This window comes from Hypanus sabinus, chromosome 3, assembly GCF_030144855.1.
Source record: "Hypanus sabinus isolate sHypSab1 chromosome 3, sHypSab1.hap1, whole genome shotgun sequence".
NCBI classification, from domain to species: domain Eukaryota; kingdom Metazoa; phylum Chordata; class Chondrichthyes; order Myliobatiformes; family Dasyatidae; genus Hypanus; species Hypanus sabinus.
Window position 1 is genome coordinate 24540372 of NC_082708.1, and position 17144 is coordinate 24557515.

Below are 17144 nucleotides of genomic sequence, written 5' to 3' on the forward strand. Positions count from 1 at the left end.
AGAGAAAAAAAAGAGTAAAATGCCATTCTGTTTTAAATCAACAATAGTCACCTTTTCAGTTGTTCTGTTTAATATTGAACTGAAGAAATAACTTCTTTTTCCACCAATAGCAAAGAGATTGGCGATGTACCAAGACCCTGACTCAGAGGACGAAGAATGTATATCCAAATCGGGAACAATGCCGAGGTGCGACAGCATTTCCAGTCACCAGAGTGCCAAAGTAACCCACAGAACCCAAAGCACGAAGTCTCATCGTCGGACTGGCAGCAGGGCAGAGGCTAAGAGGGCTAGTATCTTGTCCAAGCACACGGCTTTCAGCAGCCCCATGGTAAGTGAATGCAACATAGTGTCAGGTCCGTGACGGATTTCTAACATTAACCAAAAGTGAACAGATTCTGGCTCCAAGCCGGAATCTAGGACTTGAGCACATACTCCACACTAATGTTATAGATGCAGCATGAAAACTTGGGACAGCCCTGCATACTCAGGTGGTAGCATACACCAGTCAAGGGCAGGCGAAGTTAAGCAAAGCATCCATCCAGTGTTTATCTGGAACCTGCCCAGTAAGAGTTAACTAGTCATTTAAAATGCTGGAGGACCTCAGCAGGTCAGCCAACATCTATGGAGAGAAATAAACAATTGATATTTTGAGCCAAGACCGGGAAGGAAGGAGCAGAAGCAATAATGTCAGAAGCTTGTGCCACCTTCCTTTCCGAACCTGATGAAGGGACTCAGCCTGAAACATTGACCAATAAGATCCCGCCAGTAAAACAGAGGCTGATTGGCAGGAGGCCAAGAGTGGGACTAAAGAGAGCCTTCCCGGGCTGGCTGCCAGTGACCAGTGGTGTTCCACAGGGGTCTGTGTTGGGACTGATACTTTTTATCTTAAAATGTCAATGATTTGGATGATGGAACTGATGGCTTTCTTGCAAAGTTTGCAGACGATATGAAGGTAGGTGGAGGGTTAGGTAGTTCTGTGGAAGTAGAGGCTACAGATGGACGTAGATGGATCAGAAGAATAGGCAAAAGAATGGCAGATGGAATACAATGTATCGTCAAGCACCTTGGTAGAAGGAATGGAAAGGTTAAGTATTTTCTAAATGGAGAGAAAATACAAAAAGCTGAGATGCAAAGGGACTTGGGAGTCCTTGTGCCAGATTCCCCAAAGGTTAATTTGCAGGTTGAGTCTGTGATGAGGAAGGCAAATGCAATATTAGCATTCATTTCAAGAGGACTAGAATATAAAAGCATGGATGTAATGTTGAGAATTTATAAAGCCATATCCTATATATCATGTGGCTTTATGCTGCCTAAATTGCTGAGCTCCTCCAGTATTTTGTGCGTGTTGCTCAATTCTTTTTCTGTTTATGAGTGTTCACTAAAAGTGTTTATTGGTTGAGAAAGTTTTTGGGCAAATTAGCTGGTATTTCTACCTAAGTGCATCAGTACATTAATGTGAATGGTCATCCACAAGCAAAATGCTGCAGATGCTGGCAATCTAAAATGAAACAGAGTTTGCTTGGAAATACACTGCAGGTCAGGCAGCATCTGTGGAGAGAGAAAAACAGTCAATGATTCCGGGCATTAACTTCTTATCAGGAATGTTTCTATAGGGTATTTTCTGTCCTAATTTAGCAAAAATGAGCTAGGCTGGGAAAATTTTCAGTTCAAAACTAATTGAAAGGTGTAGGTAATATCAATGGAAGATATTGACAAAATGCAGGGGGCTTTTAATAAACTTGGAGAAAATATAAATGGCAAATACAAGGCTGCAGGATAGTGTGGTTGTTAGCACCACACTTTACGGTACAGACTACACGGGTTCAATTCCCACTTCTGCCTGGAAGGAGTTAGCACATTCGCCCAGTGACTGGGTTTTCTCCACATGCTGCAGTTTCCACCCAGAGTCCAAAGACATACCGTCAGTAGGGTAATTGTTCTTTGCAGGCCCGTAAGAGCCTACCCCACACTGTTCCTCAAAAAATAAAAAATAACTAAACAAATATGTTTATAATATAGCGCAAGGAAACATCGTGAGGGGTTAAAAAAACGAGCCCATAGCTGCTTAGATCATTGGAGGCCAGCTGAAATTGGGAAGTAAAGGTATAATGCGAACAAGATATATAAGGGTTTGATGAAGGTCCTTGGCCAAAAATGTCCACTGTTCATTTCCCTCCGTGGATGCTGCCTGATTTCCTGAGTTTCTCCTGCTGTTTGTGTGTGTTGCTCAAGAATTACAGCATCTGCAGAATCTCTTGTGTGAAGCTAGAAATGAAAGGTTCATATTCCAAAAAGACTAAGCTGACTGGGACTTACTTTCAAGGAAGAAAAAGCAAAGCATCTATTCAAGAGATATTTTAGGTAATGAGTTGATTGGTTGACAAAATGCTAGATGGCACTAGTTAATGCATGGGCTGGGCTCTAGGTTGAAAGACTCCCACAACAATAAACAACAAAGGCTCTCAGCTAGGATACACCCTGACATCTTGACAAAGCATGGTGTTAATGTACATCAGACCTACAGGGTAGTTGGTTCAGCTGCTCTGTACTCATAATGAACAAAGCGGATGAGCTTAGGGCCTGGATCAGTACTGGAGCTATGATGTTGTGGCCGTTACAGAGACTTGGATGGCTCAAGGGCAGGAATGGTTATTTAGAGTGTCAGGCTTTAGATGTTTAGAAAGGACAGGGAGGGAGGCAAAAGGTGTGGCACTGCTGATCAGAGATAGTGTCACGGCTGCAGAAAAGGAGTAAGTCATGGAGGGATTGTCTACTCAGTCTCTGTGGGTGGAAGTTAGGAACAGGAAGGGGTCAAAAACTACAAGGTGGTTTTTTTTATAGACCACCAAATAGTGACATTGAGGAGCAGATAGGGAGACAGATTCTGGAAAAGTGTAACAATAACAAGGTCATGGTGGTGGGAGATTTTAATTTCCCCAATATTGATTGGCATCTTCCTAGAGCAAGGGGTTTAGATGGGGTGGAGTTTGTTAGGTGTGTTCAGGAAGGTTTCCTGACACAATATGTTGATAAGCTTACAAGAGGAGAGGCTGTACTTGATCTGGTATTGGGAAATGAACCTGGTCAGGTGTCAGGTCTCTCAGTGGGACAGCATTTTGGAGATAGTGATCACAATTCTATCTCCTTTACCATATCATTGGAGAGAGATGGGAACAGACAAGTTAGGAAAGCATTTAACTGGAGTAAAGGGAAATATGAAGCTATCAGGCAGGAACTTGGAAGCATAAATTGGGAACAGATGTTCTCAGGGAAATGTAGGAAATGTTCAGAGGATATTTGCATGATGTTCTGCCAGGTACGTTCCAATGAGATGGAAGGAATGGTAGGGTACAGGAACTGTGGTGTACAAAGGCTGTTGAAAATCTAGTCAAGAAGAAAAGAAAAACTTACGAAAGGTTCAAAAAACTAGGTAATGATGGAGATCTAGAAAATTATAAGGCTAGCAGGAAGTAGCTTAAGAATGAAATTAGCAGATCCAGAAGAGGCCACAAGAAGGCCTTGATGAGCAGGATTAAGGAAAACCCCAAAACAGTCTACAAGTATGTGAAGAGCAAGAGGATAAGACATGACAGAATAGGACTAAATCAAGTGGCACAGTGGAAAAATGTGTATGGAACCAGAGGAGATAGCAGAGATACTTAATGAATACTTTGCTTCAGTGTTCACTAAGGAAAAGGACCTTTGTGATTGTAGGGAGGACTACAGTCGTGATTGTACAGCCAACTGAAAACCTTGAGTATATAGACATTAAGAAAGAGGATGTGCTGGAGCTTTTGAAAAGCATCAAGTTGGATAAGTCACCAGGACCGGATGAGATATACCCCAGGCTACTGTGGGAGGCAAAGGAGGAGATTGCTGATCCTCTGGTAATGATCTTTGCATCATCAATGAGGACGGTAGAGGTTCCAGAGGATTGGAGGGTTGCGGATGTTGTTTCTTTATTCAAGAAAGGGAGTATAGATAGCCCAGGAAATTATAGTCCAGTGAGTCTTCAGTAGTTGGTAAGTTGATGGAGAAGATCCTGAGAGGCAAGATTTATAAAAATTTGGAGAGGCATAATATGATTTGGAATAGTCGGCATAGCTTTGTCAAAGGCAGGCCGTGCCTTATGAGCCTGATTGAATTTTTTGAGCATGTGACTAAAAACAGTGATGAAGTTAAAGCAGTAGATGTAGTGTATATGGATTTCAGCAAGGCATTTGATAAGGTACGCCATGCAAGGCTTATTGAGAAAGTAAGGAGGCATGGGATCCAAGGGGACATTGCTTTGTTCCAGAACTGGCTTGCCCACAGAAGGCAAAGAGTGGTTGTAGACGGGTCGTATTCTGCATGGAGGTCAGTGACCGGTGGTGTGCCTCAGGGAGCTGTTCTGGGACCCCTGCTCTTCGTGATTTTTATAAATGACCTGGATGAGAAAGTGGAGGGATGGGTTAATAAGTTTGCTGATGACACAAAGGTTGGGGTGTTGTGGATAGTGTGGAGGGCTGTCAGAGGTTACAGCGGGACATTGATAGGATGCAAAACTGAGCTGAGAAGTGGCAGCTGGAGTTCAACCCAGATAAGGGTGAGGTGGTTCATTTTGGTAGGTCAAATATGATGGCAGAATATTGTATTAATGGTAAGACACTTAGCAGTGTGGAGGATCGGAGGATCAGAGGGATCTTGCGGTCCGAGTCCATAGGACACTCAAAGCTGCTGCGTAGGTTGACACTGTGGTTAAGAAGGCATACGGTGCGTTGGCCTGCATCAATCGTGGATTTGAATTTAGGAGTCGAGAGGTAATGTTGCAGATATATAGGACCCTGGTCAGACCCCCTTGGAGTACTGAGCTCAGTTCTGGTCACCTCACTACAGGAAGGATGTGGAAACCATAGAAAGGGAGCAGAGCAGATTTACAAGGATGTTGCCTGGTTTGGGGAGCATGCCTTATGAGAATAGGTTGAGTGAACTTGGCCTTTTCTCCTTGGAGTGATGTTAGATGAGAGGTGACCTGATAGAGGTGTATAAGATGCGTTGACTGTGTGGATAGCCAGAGGCTTTTTCCCAGGACTGAAATGGCTAACACGAGAGGGCACAATTTTAAGGTGCTTGGAAGTAAGTACAGAGGAGATGTCAGGGGTAAGTTTTTAACGCAGAGAGGGGTGAGTGCATGGGAGGGGCTGTCGGCGATGGTGCTAGAGGCAGATATGATAGAGTCTTATAAGAGACTCCTGGATAGGTACATGGAGCTCAGAAAAATAGAGGACTCTGGGTAACCTTAAGTAATTTTTAAAGTAAGGACATGTTTGGCACAGCATTGGGGGTGGAAGGGCCTATTATTGTGCTGTAGGTTTTCTATGTTTCTATCTCTTGTATCATATTATTCCATGTTCTTACCTGTTTTCCCTCAACACATTAAGTTGACTTCCTTCTGGAACTAAATTTCACATACCTGACATCCTGAGATAAAAAGAGAAAACCCTAAAGGATTTTCTTTCAGTGATTATCATATATGGGTCTTTGTATTGGAAGGTGTGGAAAGACACAGAAAGACATCCAAGCAACACACACAAAATGCAGGGGGAACTCAGCAGGCCAGGCAGCATCTATGGGAAAAAGTAAAGTGTCGATGTTTCAGGCCAAGACTTTTCTCCTGATGTAGGAGCTCATCCCGAAATGTCGACTGTACTCTTTTCCATAGATGCTGCCTGGCCTGCTGAGTTCCTCCAGCATTTTGTGTGTGTTGCTTGGATTTCCAGCCTCTGCAGATTGTTTGTCATAAAGACATTCTGCCTGCCGAGTCTTTGCTGGATTGTTTGTTAGTTTATTTAGAAATGCAGCACGATAACAAGCCCTTCCAGCCCAAAGTGCTCGTGCCCTCTAATTACACCAATGTGACCAACTAACCGACTAACCCATACACCTATGGAATATGGGAGGAAACAGAAGCACCCAAAGGAAACGCACACGATCATGGGGAGAGCATACAATCTCCTCACGGACAACAGTGGCAATTGAACCAAGTTTGCTAGCACTATAATGGAGTTACGCTAACCGCTGGGCTGCCAAGCCACCCCTGGTTCTCAGAGTACACACATTACCAGTCACAACTTGTTTACCTGCAATCTGCTCTTTCTTCCTTACACATCAATTCCTCATCATCCACCCACCTACGCTTGGGGTCGCTTACAGTAGGCATTTAACCTACCAGCAGTCCTTTGGGTGTGGGAGGAAACCGGAACAAACTCATTTGATGATACATTGACCAGTGCAGAGGAGATATAGCCTTGCTGGCTTTAATCTTCCATTCGGGATTTTATTTCTTTCTAGGAAAAAGACATCACACCCGACCCTCAGTTGCTGGAAAAGGTGAATGAATGTGCCAGTCGACTGAAAGATTTGAGACAACATGGTCAACCGTTAAGCTACTTAACCCCCGAACTGTCTGATGTCACTGACTTTTTTATAGCACTGACTGTTTGTAACACTGTAATGGTTTCATCCCCAAACCAACCGAGACTTAAGGGCCGAGCCCGCTTTGAGATGAAGTCTCCGGTCAAGTCGTTAGAAGATTTCATCAAAAGGTTTACTCCCAGCCGCCTTACCTCGGGTTCTAACAACAGCAGTTCCTCCAGTCTTTCCACAAGTAAATCTCTGCACAGAGTCTCCGCCAGCACCTTGGCCTCTCCTTCTTCAGACACTGCCTCCATGAGGATGGCCGAAGAGCTTGGCAGATCCCCCAACGGCTTTCAGACAGAGAGCACGATAGCTGAGGGAAAGGACGGAGAGCTGCGCTACGAGGCAGAGAGCCCGGATGAAGCTGCCCTGGTTTACGCAGCCAAAGCCTACAACTGCGCCCTGGTGGGCCGACTCCCAGAGCAGGTGACCGTGGAGTTGCCTCACGTGGGCAAGCTCGCCTTTGAGCTCCTGCATACGCTGGGCTTCGATTCTACCCGGAAGCGGATGTCCGTAGTGGTGAGGCACCCCCTGACTGATGAGATTGTTGTTTACACGAAAGGGGCTGATTCTGTCATCATGGACCTTCTCCAGAAGCAACCCACAGGTAAGAGACTATTTCTGCTTTACCGAAAGCATTCTGCAAATAATATTCTTCACAGTGACGGAGTATGTCTATGGTTGGGCACTTTGTTGAATGGAACAAAGATGTAGACTATTTTCCAAACTGGGAGTAAATTCAGAAATCAGAGGTGCAGAGGGATTTGGGAGTCCTAGTGCGGGGTTCTCAAAAGATTAAGTTGTGGGTTGAGTCAGTGGTGAGGAAGGCAAATGCTAGCAATTATTTTCAGAGGACTAAAATATAAAAGCAAGGATGTCTTGCTGAGGCTTTATAAGGCATTGGTTAGAGAGCATTTGGTGCATTGTAAGAAGTTTTCAACCCCTTAATTAAGAAAGGATTGCTGGCATTGGAGAAGGTCTGGAAAGGCTGCATGAAAATGATCCCAAGAATTAAGGGGTTTACATATAAGGAGTGTATGTAGGCCCTGGGCCTGTACTTGCTGGAGTTTCTCATTGGAACACCGGGCCCTGGGGATCTCATTGAAACCTATTGTACAAACCCCATTTCCAGAAAAGTTGGGATATTTTCCAAAATGCAATAAAAACAAAAATCTGTGATATGTTAATTCACGTGAACCTTTATTTAACTGACAAAAGTACAAAGAAAAGATTTTCAATAGTTTTACTGACCAACTTACTTGTATTTTGTAAATATACACATATTTAGAATTTGATGGCTGCAACACACTCAACAAAAGTTGGGACAGAGTTAAAATAAGATTGAAAAGTGCACAGAATATTCAAGTAACACCGGTTTGGAAGACTCCACGTTAAGCAGACTAATTGGTAGCAGGTGAGGTATCATGACTGGGTATAAAAGTAGCGTCCATCAAAGGCTCAGTCTTTGCAAGCAAGGATGGGTCATGGCTCACCCCTTTGTGCCAAAATTCGTGACAGAATTGTTAGTCAGTTCAAAAGGAACATTTCCCAACACAAGATTGCAGAGAATTTAGGTCTTTCAGCATCTACAGGACATAATATTGTGAAAAGATTCAGACAATTCAGAGACATCTCAGTGCGTAAAGGGCAAGGTCGGAAACCACTGTTGAATGCACGTGATCTTCGAGCCCTCAGGCAGCACTGCCTAGGAAACCATCATGCTACTGTGACAATTATAGCCACCTGGGCTCGGGAGTACTTCGGAAAACCATTGTCACTTAACACAGTTCGTCACTGCATCCAGAAATGCAACTTGAAACTGTATTACGCAAGGAGGAAGCCATATATCAACTCAATGCAGAAGCGCCGGCGAGTTCTCTGGGCCTGAGCTCATCTCAGATGGACCGAAAGACTGTGGAGCCGTGTGCTGTGGTCAGATGAGTCCACATTTCAGCCAGTTTTCGGAAAAAACGGGCGTCGAGTTCTCCATGCCAAAGATGAAAACGACCATCCTGATTGTTATCAGTGAAAGGTGCAAAAGCCAGCATCTGTGATGGTATGGGGGTGCATCAGTGCCCAGGGCATGGGTGAGTTGCATGAATGTGAAGGTACCATTGATTCTGAGGTGTATATTAGGATTTTAGAGAGACATATGTTGCCATCAAGGTGACGTCTCTTCCCGGGACGTCCATGCTTATTTCAGCAGGACAATGCCAGACCACATTCTGCATGGGCTACAACAGCGTAGCTTTGTAGTCACAGAGTGCGTGTGCTTGACTGGCCTGCTGCCAGTCCAGATCTATCTCCTATTGAAAATGTATGGTGCATCATGAAGAGGAGAATCAGACAACGGAGACCACAGACTGTTGAGCAGCTGAAGTCTTATATCAAGCAAGAATGGACAAAATTTCTAATTACAAATCTACTACAATTAGTGTCCTCAGTTCCAAAATGATTAAAAAGTGTTATTAAAAGGAAAGGTGATGTAACAAAATGGTAAACATGCCTCTGTCCCAATTTTTGTTGAGTGTGTTGCAGCCATCAAATTAAAAATTTGTGTATATTTACAGAATACAATTAAGTTGGTCAGTAAACTATTGGAAATCTTTTCTTTGTACTTTTGTCAGTTAAATAAAGCTTCAAGTGAATTAACATATCACAGATTTTTGTTTTTATTGCATTTTGGAAAATATCCCAATTTTTCTGGACATGGGATTTGTATATTGGAAAGCCTAGATAGAGGGGACATGGAGAGAATGTTTCCAATAATGGGGCAGTCTAGAACCAGAGGGCACAACTCAGAACACAAGGAAGTCCCTTTAGAACAGTGATGAGGAGGAATTTCTTTAGCCAGAGGGTGGAGAATCTGTGAAATTCATTGCTGCAGGAAGCTGTGGAGGCCAAGTTATTAGGTATATTTAAAGCAGAGATAAGTCAGTTGTTGATGAGTTTATGGTGTCCAAGGTTACAGGGAGAAGGCAGGGAAACGGGGTTGAGAGGGATAATTAATCTGCCAAGCTCAAATGGCAGCGTGGACTTGATGGACAAAATTGCTTAATTCTGTTCCTAGCTCTTATGGTCATGCGGTAAGTGAGAGACAGAATTCCAATTAAATTAAACACAGCTGCACTGTGAGCAAATTTCATAAGAGGGACATGGTATACTTTGTCCCCCCAACGTCACTTACAGTATGTGGAGTTGGGGGGGGGGGGATGCGGGGAGCAGAGAAAGTAAACTATGCGGTACATTTGTTTAGCATACCAGAAATAGGGGAATAGGGGGGCATCCAATTTCTAGGAGCTTCACAGTTTCAGAAGCCTAAATTCAACTCTTCAACTCTGAAGATTGAATTACTTTAGTTTATTGCCATGTACACTCAGTTGCCACTTTATTAGGTACACCTTCTCATTAATGCAGGTATCTAAGCAGCCAATCATGTGCCAGCAATTCAGTGCATAAAAGCATGCCGACGGGGTCAAAGAGGTTCAGTTGTTGTTCAGACTGAACATCAGAATGGGGAATGACTATGACCTAAGTGACTTTGACTGGGGAATGATTGTTGGTGCCAGATGGGGTGGTTTGTGTATCTCAGAAACTGCTGATCTGGGATTTTCATGCACAACTATCTATAGAGTTTACAGAGAGTGGTGTGGAAAAGATTAAAACATCCTGTGAGTATTACTTCTGTTAATGAGAGAGGTCAGAGGAGAATGGCTGGACTGGTTTAAGCTGACAGGAAGGCAACAATAGCTCAAGTAACCACGTGCTACAACAGCACATGCAGATGAGCATCTCTGAAGTCACAAGTCTTGAAGTGGGTGGGCCACATCAGCGAAAGACCATGAACAAACACTGTGACCACTGATTAAGTGGCCACTGAGTGTACTGCAGGGTTCAGTGAAACTCTGTACTTGCATGAAGCTCACAAAGTACTGAGTTCCCATGGTAACCATAAATACAACAGTGAGCACAAAAGATCAATATCATGCAAAGACTGGTAACTAGCTCATTAGTGCCACATGTACTGAGATAGATTCAAGATTCAGATTTACTTCTCACATGTACGTTGAAACATGTAATGAAAACCTGTGCCATAAAAACAGACCATTTCACGGCATAAGTACCTTGAGTTATTGCAAAGGAAAAGCAATAAAGTGGAGAATGTAGTGTTACTGTTCTGGAGAAATTTACTTTGAACTCTGAATGTCTAGTGCGGGTAGACAGTAAGCTGCGAGGGTCATGCTGGGGTCAGCTGTGAGGCAAAGAGTTCACCTTTACCGTACCAGAGGTTCGTTTGCTCATCTTCTAACAGCAGGGTAGAAGGTGCTCTTAAGCCTAGTGGTGTGTGTTTTCAAGTTCTTGTATCTCCTGCCTGATGGAAGGGAGAGAAGGAGGGATATCCGGGGTGGGTGAGATCTTTCATTGTGTTCTCTGAAGGGCTTGTTTCTGTGCTATGGTGCTCTATGGCTCTTCGTTGACTGTTTGCCTGAGGCAGCAGAAAGTACAGACACAGCCCCTGGAGGAGGAGTATGTATCATAGTGTATGAGGCTTTCATAGTCAAGTAGATGAAATAACAGTACAAAAAGGGCCTCATTTTAAGGTGTTTAAAAGGAAAGTATAGGGAGGGCATGTCAGAGGTAAGTTTTTTCACACAGAGAGCAAAATTCCAGAGATTAGAACAACAAAGAGGTGGTCACAGGAGGCAGAGGAGCAGCTGTGGAATTACTTCAAGTCAATGGACTGGGCCGTGTTCATCTGTGAATCTGAATAATTATACCATGGTAGTGATGGACTTTATTAAAACAGCTGTAAACGAGTGTGTCCCCTCAAAATTATTCACAGTCTTCCCCAAATGGATGAACCATGAGATCTGCACTCTGCTGTGGGACAGATCAGTGACATTCAAGTCTGGTGACCAAGAAAATTACGAGAGGTCCAGGTGTGATCTCTGGAAAGCCATCTCACAGGCAAAGTGGCAATTCCGGACTAAACTTGAATCAACAAAGGATGTTTGACAGCTATGGCAGGGCTTGAAAACTACCCTTGGAAAGTTAAATCAATCAACGTAGGCGACAGCAGGGCTTTACTTCCAGGTGAGGTCCATGCCTTCTATGTTCGCTTTGATCGTCAAAACATGGAGGAACCATCACAAACTCTCACAGCCCCTGAAGATCCTGTGATTTCATTCTCTGAAGGGACATGCAAGCAGCCTTCAGGTGGGTGAGCCCATGAAAAGTATCCAGCCCAGACAGGGTACCTGACCAAGTACTAAAGACCCGGGCTGATCAACTGGCTGGAGTGTTCACTGAGATCTTTAGCCTCTCAGTCCACCAGACTGAGGTGTCCACCTGCTTCAGCCAGGCTTCAGTTAGACCAGTGCCCAAACAGAGCGTGGTGACCTGCCTCATTGACTATTGTCCAGTAGCACTTTGATCCACTGTGAACTGCTTTGAGGGACTGGCAATGAAACATTTCGACTCCTGCCTGAGAAGCAGTTTAGATCCTCTCCAATTTGCCTACTGGAGCAACAGGTCCACAGCAGATGCCATTTCATTGGCTCTCCACTGAACCCAGGAATATCTAGACAACAAAGATTCATTACCTCAGGATGCTCTTTATCAACCACGGCTCAGCATTCAATGCAATCATCCCCTCAAAACTAATCAATGAGCTCCTAGACCAGCCACAATACCTCCTTGTGCAATTCAATCTTCGATTTCCTCACTTGCAGAACCCAGTCAGTTCGGATTGGCAACAATATCCCTTCCACAATCTCTTATCAGCACAGGTGTACCACAAGGTTGTGTGTTTAGCCCCTGCTCTACTTGCATTATGCTTATGACTGTAAGGCTAAGCACAGCTCCAATGCCATATCCATGTTTGCTGATGACACCACTGTCATAGGCCGAATCAAAGGAAGCAGCATTTAGGAGAGTGATTGGAAATCTGGCTGAGTGATGTCATAACAACAACCTCTTAACTCAATGTCTGCAAAATGAAGGAGATGATTATAGGCTTCAGGAGAAGAAAACCAAAGGTCCATGAGCTAATCTTCATCGGAGGTTTAGAGGAGGAGAGGGTCAGCAGCTTTAAATTCGTCAATGATATTATTTTGGATGACCTGTTCTGGGCCCAGCAAGTAAGTGCAATTATGAAGAAAGCACAGCTGCACCTCGGCTTCCGTAGCAGTTCATGAAGATTCAGCATGAAATCGAAAACTTCGACAAACTTCTATAGATGTGTGGTGGAGAGTATATTGACTGGCTGCATCACTGCCTGGTATGGAAACACTTAAATTTTCCTTAAATGGAAAATCTGACAAAAAACAGTGGATATGGCCCTGTCCATCATGGATAAACCCTCCCCACCATTGAATGCGTCTACGTGAAATGCTGTCACAGGAAAGCAACATCCTTCATCAGTGATCCCCATCACCCAAGACATGCTCTCTTCTTGCTGCTGCCATCGGGAAGAAGGTACAAGAGCCTGAGGACCCACATCACTAGGTTCAGGAAGAATTACTAACTCTCAACCATCAAGCTCTTAAACAAAATGGGATAACTTCACTCAACTTCACTTGGCTCATCACTGACCTGTTACCACAACCTATGGACTCACTTTCAAAGACTCTTCAGCTTATGTTCTGAGCATATTTATTGCTAATTTATTTATTATTATTTCTTTCTTTTTGTATTTGCACTCTGTTTGAACGCCCAGGCTGGGCAGTCTTTCATTGATTCTTTTATGATTGTTATTCTATAGATTTATCGAGTATGCCCATAAGAAATGAATCTGAGGGTTAATAATGGTGACCTATATGTACTTTGATAATAAATTTACTTTGACTTTGAACATTGACAGATGCATGGAGGGTGGTGGTAGAGGTATATACGTTATGACACTTAAGAAACTCTTAGAATGACACAGGGATGAGTGAAAAACAGAAGGCTATGTAGGAGAGAAGAGTTAGATTAATCTTAGAGTAGATTAAAATGTCAGGACAGCATCATGGGATGAAGGATCTGCACTGTACTGCGCTTATGTTCTAAATATGTAGGTGAACATATATAAACTGATAGCTGTGCCAGAAGGCCAGAAAATTATTAATGTGACAGCACTATTTAAATTAGGGTAAGACAGAAAGTGATGGATTGGTCCAATAGCTGTTGTTGGACAGGCATTAAAAGCAGTAAGTGGGGAAATACTGGCAACACGTTTGAAAAGCCATATTCACACAAGTAGAATGAGCATGGTTTGCAAGATGGAGGATTGTTCAGTAACGTTTGCAGTACACAAGGAGAATGAAATTGTGGTTACTCTGGATCTGATGCAGCACAGAAAGAAACACAGTAAGATAAAGAACACAATAGTTTAAAAAACAAAAAAAAATGAAATAGATAGGATAGCTTATATCCATAGATTGATCGTATTTCTGTAAAGTGATGCTAGACACAGGGGTGTCTACATAAGGTGACTGACAAGTCATGATGAAGTAGCGGTGATGGGGGTTGTAGTGTGGTAGCTTAAAGGCTGGAGGTGTTGATTCGCCTTACCATTCGGGGAAGGCAGCTGTTTTTGAATCTACTGGTCCTGCTGTGGATGCTACGTAGTTTCCTCCTCTTGGAGGTGGGGCAAACAGTCCATGAGCAAGGTGAGTGGGGTCCCTCATGATATTACTTGCCTTTTACCTGCACCCTTCTGTATATATGTCCTTGATGGTGGGTAGGTTGGTGCCGGTGATGCATTGGACCATTTTGACTAAGTGTTCTCGAGGCTTCCTGTCCGCCGCAGTGCCATTTCCATACCAACCAGTGATGCAGCATGTTAGGATGCACCCTACTGCACATCTGTAGAAGACTGTGACTATTGATTATGCATAGTCCAGCTCACTTCAGCCTCCTCAGAAAGTAGAGCTTTTGTAATCTGTCTTGATTGTGTAGACTGTGTTCTGGGACCATGGTGTACAGTCCCTGCAGTTTGAGATGGCCTGTAACTTACACTGCTGTGCGATCAAGAGGACTATGAGTGGTGCAAGTGTTTTCCAATTCCAATTTCCACGAAGGGGAATTGTGTATGATAAACTTTTATTGAGAAAGTATGGACCAGTGTGGCTAGAGGGGAGCGCGTAAGTGTGTTCAGAGGGTGTTTAATGAGGTTCAGTAGTTCACAAAAGCTCAAGTCACAACGTTAGAACCCTGGTGCTAGAGGTAACATGGACAGATTCAGGTTCATTTATTTATCACATGTACATTGAAACATACAGTGAAATGGTCATTTATGTTAACTGCCAACACAACCCCTGGGAGTGCTGAGGGCAGCTGCAAAGCTTGCTGCACATTCTGGTGGCGACATTGCATGCCTACCACGTTCAACGGGAAAACACCAGCAACAAAAGTAAAACAAGCTCGTTCCCACCCGCTGCACACAGGTGCAGACAGGCCTTCAGACTCCGGAGCTCTGGCTCCGGGACATCCTTGGCCCTGGATGTTCAGACAGTCAGATGTTAGGTCTCCAACATCCAGCCGCTGGCCTGGATTTGCAGACATCTGGCCTCTATGCCAACCTAGGGGCACCAGAAGAGGCAAGAAGCACCAAGTGAGGGGGGGAGGAATGTATTTTTACAGCTGATGATCCATGACCAGCGGAGCACAATGTGGTCAGTGCTGAGACTGTAGCAGTTCACCCAATGACTTGGAAGTGAGTGTTGAGTTGCCAGATTTTCAGATGACACTAATATGACAAGGAAGGCAAGAGGAGGATGCAAACAGTTTACGCTAGGGGTTCCCAACCTTTCTTTATTCTATGGACCAAAGCCACTAGGCAATGTATCCAGGGACCCCAGTTTGGGAACTCTTGATCTGCAGAGGGATCCCTGGTCAGTTGGAAGAATAATGGCAAAGTGGCAGTGTGTTAAAATGTGAAACTAAATGTAGGACCAAGTCTTCTTGTTTTAGGTGGAGAAGTTACAGACAGCTGCAGCATTAAAAGTTCAAAATAAATTTCCAATCAAAGCACATATATTGACAGAATGTTTGGATATGGCCCAAGTGCGGGGAGTGAGAGACACTGAAGTCTTAGAGGCCTGGTCCATGGGTATATTTAAGGCGAAAGTAGATAGTTTCCTGATTGGTCAGGGCATTAATGGATATGGCGAGGAGGCAGGTGTATGGAGTTGAGTGGGATCCATGATGGAATGGCAGAGAAGAATCGATGGGCTGAAAGGCCGGCCTAATTCTGCTCCTATGCCTTATGGTCTTAATTCTCACTGCTGTCTGTAAGCAGTTTGTGACCACATGGGCTTTCCTGAGTACTCCAGTTTCCTCACATATTCCAAAGATGGAAAGGTTAGGGTCAGTAAGTTGTGGCATGCTATGCAGATGTCCTCAACGCATACTTGGACTGTTTTGGTCGTTGATATATAAGACAATAAGATATAGAATTAGGTCATTTGGCCCATTGAGACTGCTCTGCCATTTCATCATGACTGATCCAATTTTCCTCTCAGCCCCAATCGCCTCCCTTCTCCCTGTATCCCTTCAACGCCATCACCAATCAAGAATCTCACAAGCTCTGCCTTATATATACGTAAAGACTTGACCTCCACAGCTGCCTGCAGCAAAGAATTCCACAGATTCACCACTTTCTGGCTAAAGAAACTCCTCAGCTCCATTTTAAAAGGACATCGCCTCTGTTCTGAGGTTCACTGACTTTAATGAGAACTGTGGCAGAGTATTTAGGGAAAGAAAACCAATATAAGCTTGGGCCATAGGGCCATTAACCAAAACTCTCAAACTGAAATTTAAACGTCAACACCGTGGCTATAAACATTAATTAAATACCAAGTGAGTACCACTCCTATTCAGCATTAGTCAGAATGGTGATGCTCTTTCTCGGACAAGGACAAGGGTAAGCAGGGTGCATAATAATGTGTGCTTTTGGTCAAGTCTTGACAAGACTACAGTGAAAAGAAGGGAGTTAAATATCCCTGGAACATACTTATTCACGAGCACAAGCAATTGCCAAGCCTGCTACACACCCGCCCGTGGGGGTACATAGACTCCATAATAGAGTCCATGCGTGCACTACTCGAAGATTTATTTTCTTGCAGGCATTCACAGTAGAATTTTAAAAAATTGGGTGGAGGGGTCCCTGAAAAACGAGAGAACAGAAAGATAGTGCACTGTTGCAGCAGGTCATAGGGAATTGAACCTTGGTTCAAACTTCAAGGAACCTGGAGGTTTAAGGGGGGAATTCTTCCTGTACGGAGCAGTTGTAATGAGATTACATCTAGAGCATTGCAAAGATCTACTCTTTGAGAAAAGCCTCTTATGTCTTTTAATGTGATTCAAAGAAGATTCACTTAGATAATCCTGGGTATGGAGGTTTTTTGTTTATTTAGGGATACAGGGTGGAACAAAAACAAAAAACCTCCATACCAGCCCAAAGAGCAACCCACCTATTTAACAATATCCTAATCACAGGATAATTTACAGTGACCAATTAACCTGCTAACCGGCAGGGTTTTTCTACAAGGAATGTTTAAGCTGTTTGCTTTTCCACTCACTGAAGTTCAGGGGAATAGAGGCAATCTTAAAATATAATTCAGAATGCATGTGGTAGAGAACAGCATATTAAACAGTACAGTGAACAACACGTTGCCCTAGCGATGAGACCTCAGTGTGGTAGG

General features: G+C 43.7%; 1 protein-coding gene across 1 annotated transcript in view; it reads left to right on the plus strand.

Moving 5' to 3' along the window:
* Positions 1-17144, plus strand: part of atp10a (ATPase phospholipid transporting 10A) — a 229342-nt gene that overhangs the window by 140784 nt on the left and 71414 nt on the right. The window contains exons 8-9 of the mRNA XM_059963855.1: positions 111-328; positions 6331-7063. Coding sequence (XP_059819838.1) covers positions 111-328; positions 6331-7063 — 951 coding nt within the window. The remainder of the gene's footprint in view (positions 1-110; positions 329-6330; positions 7064-17144) is intronic.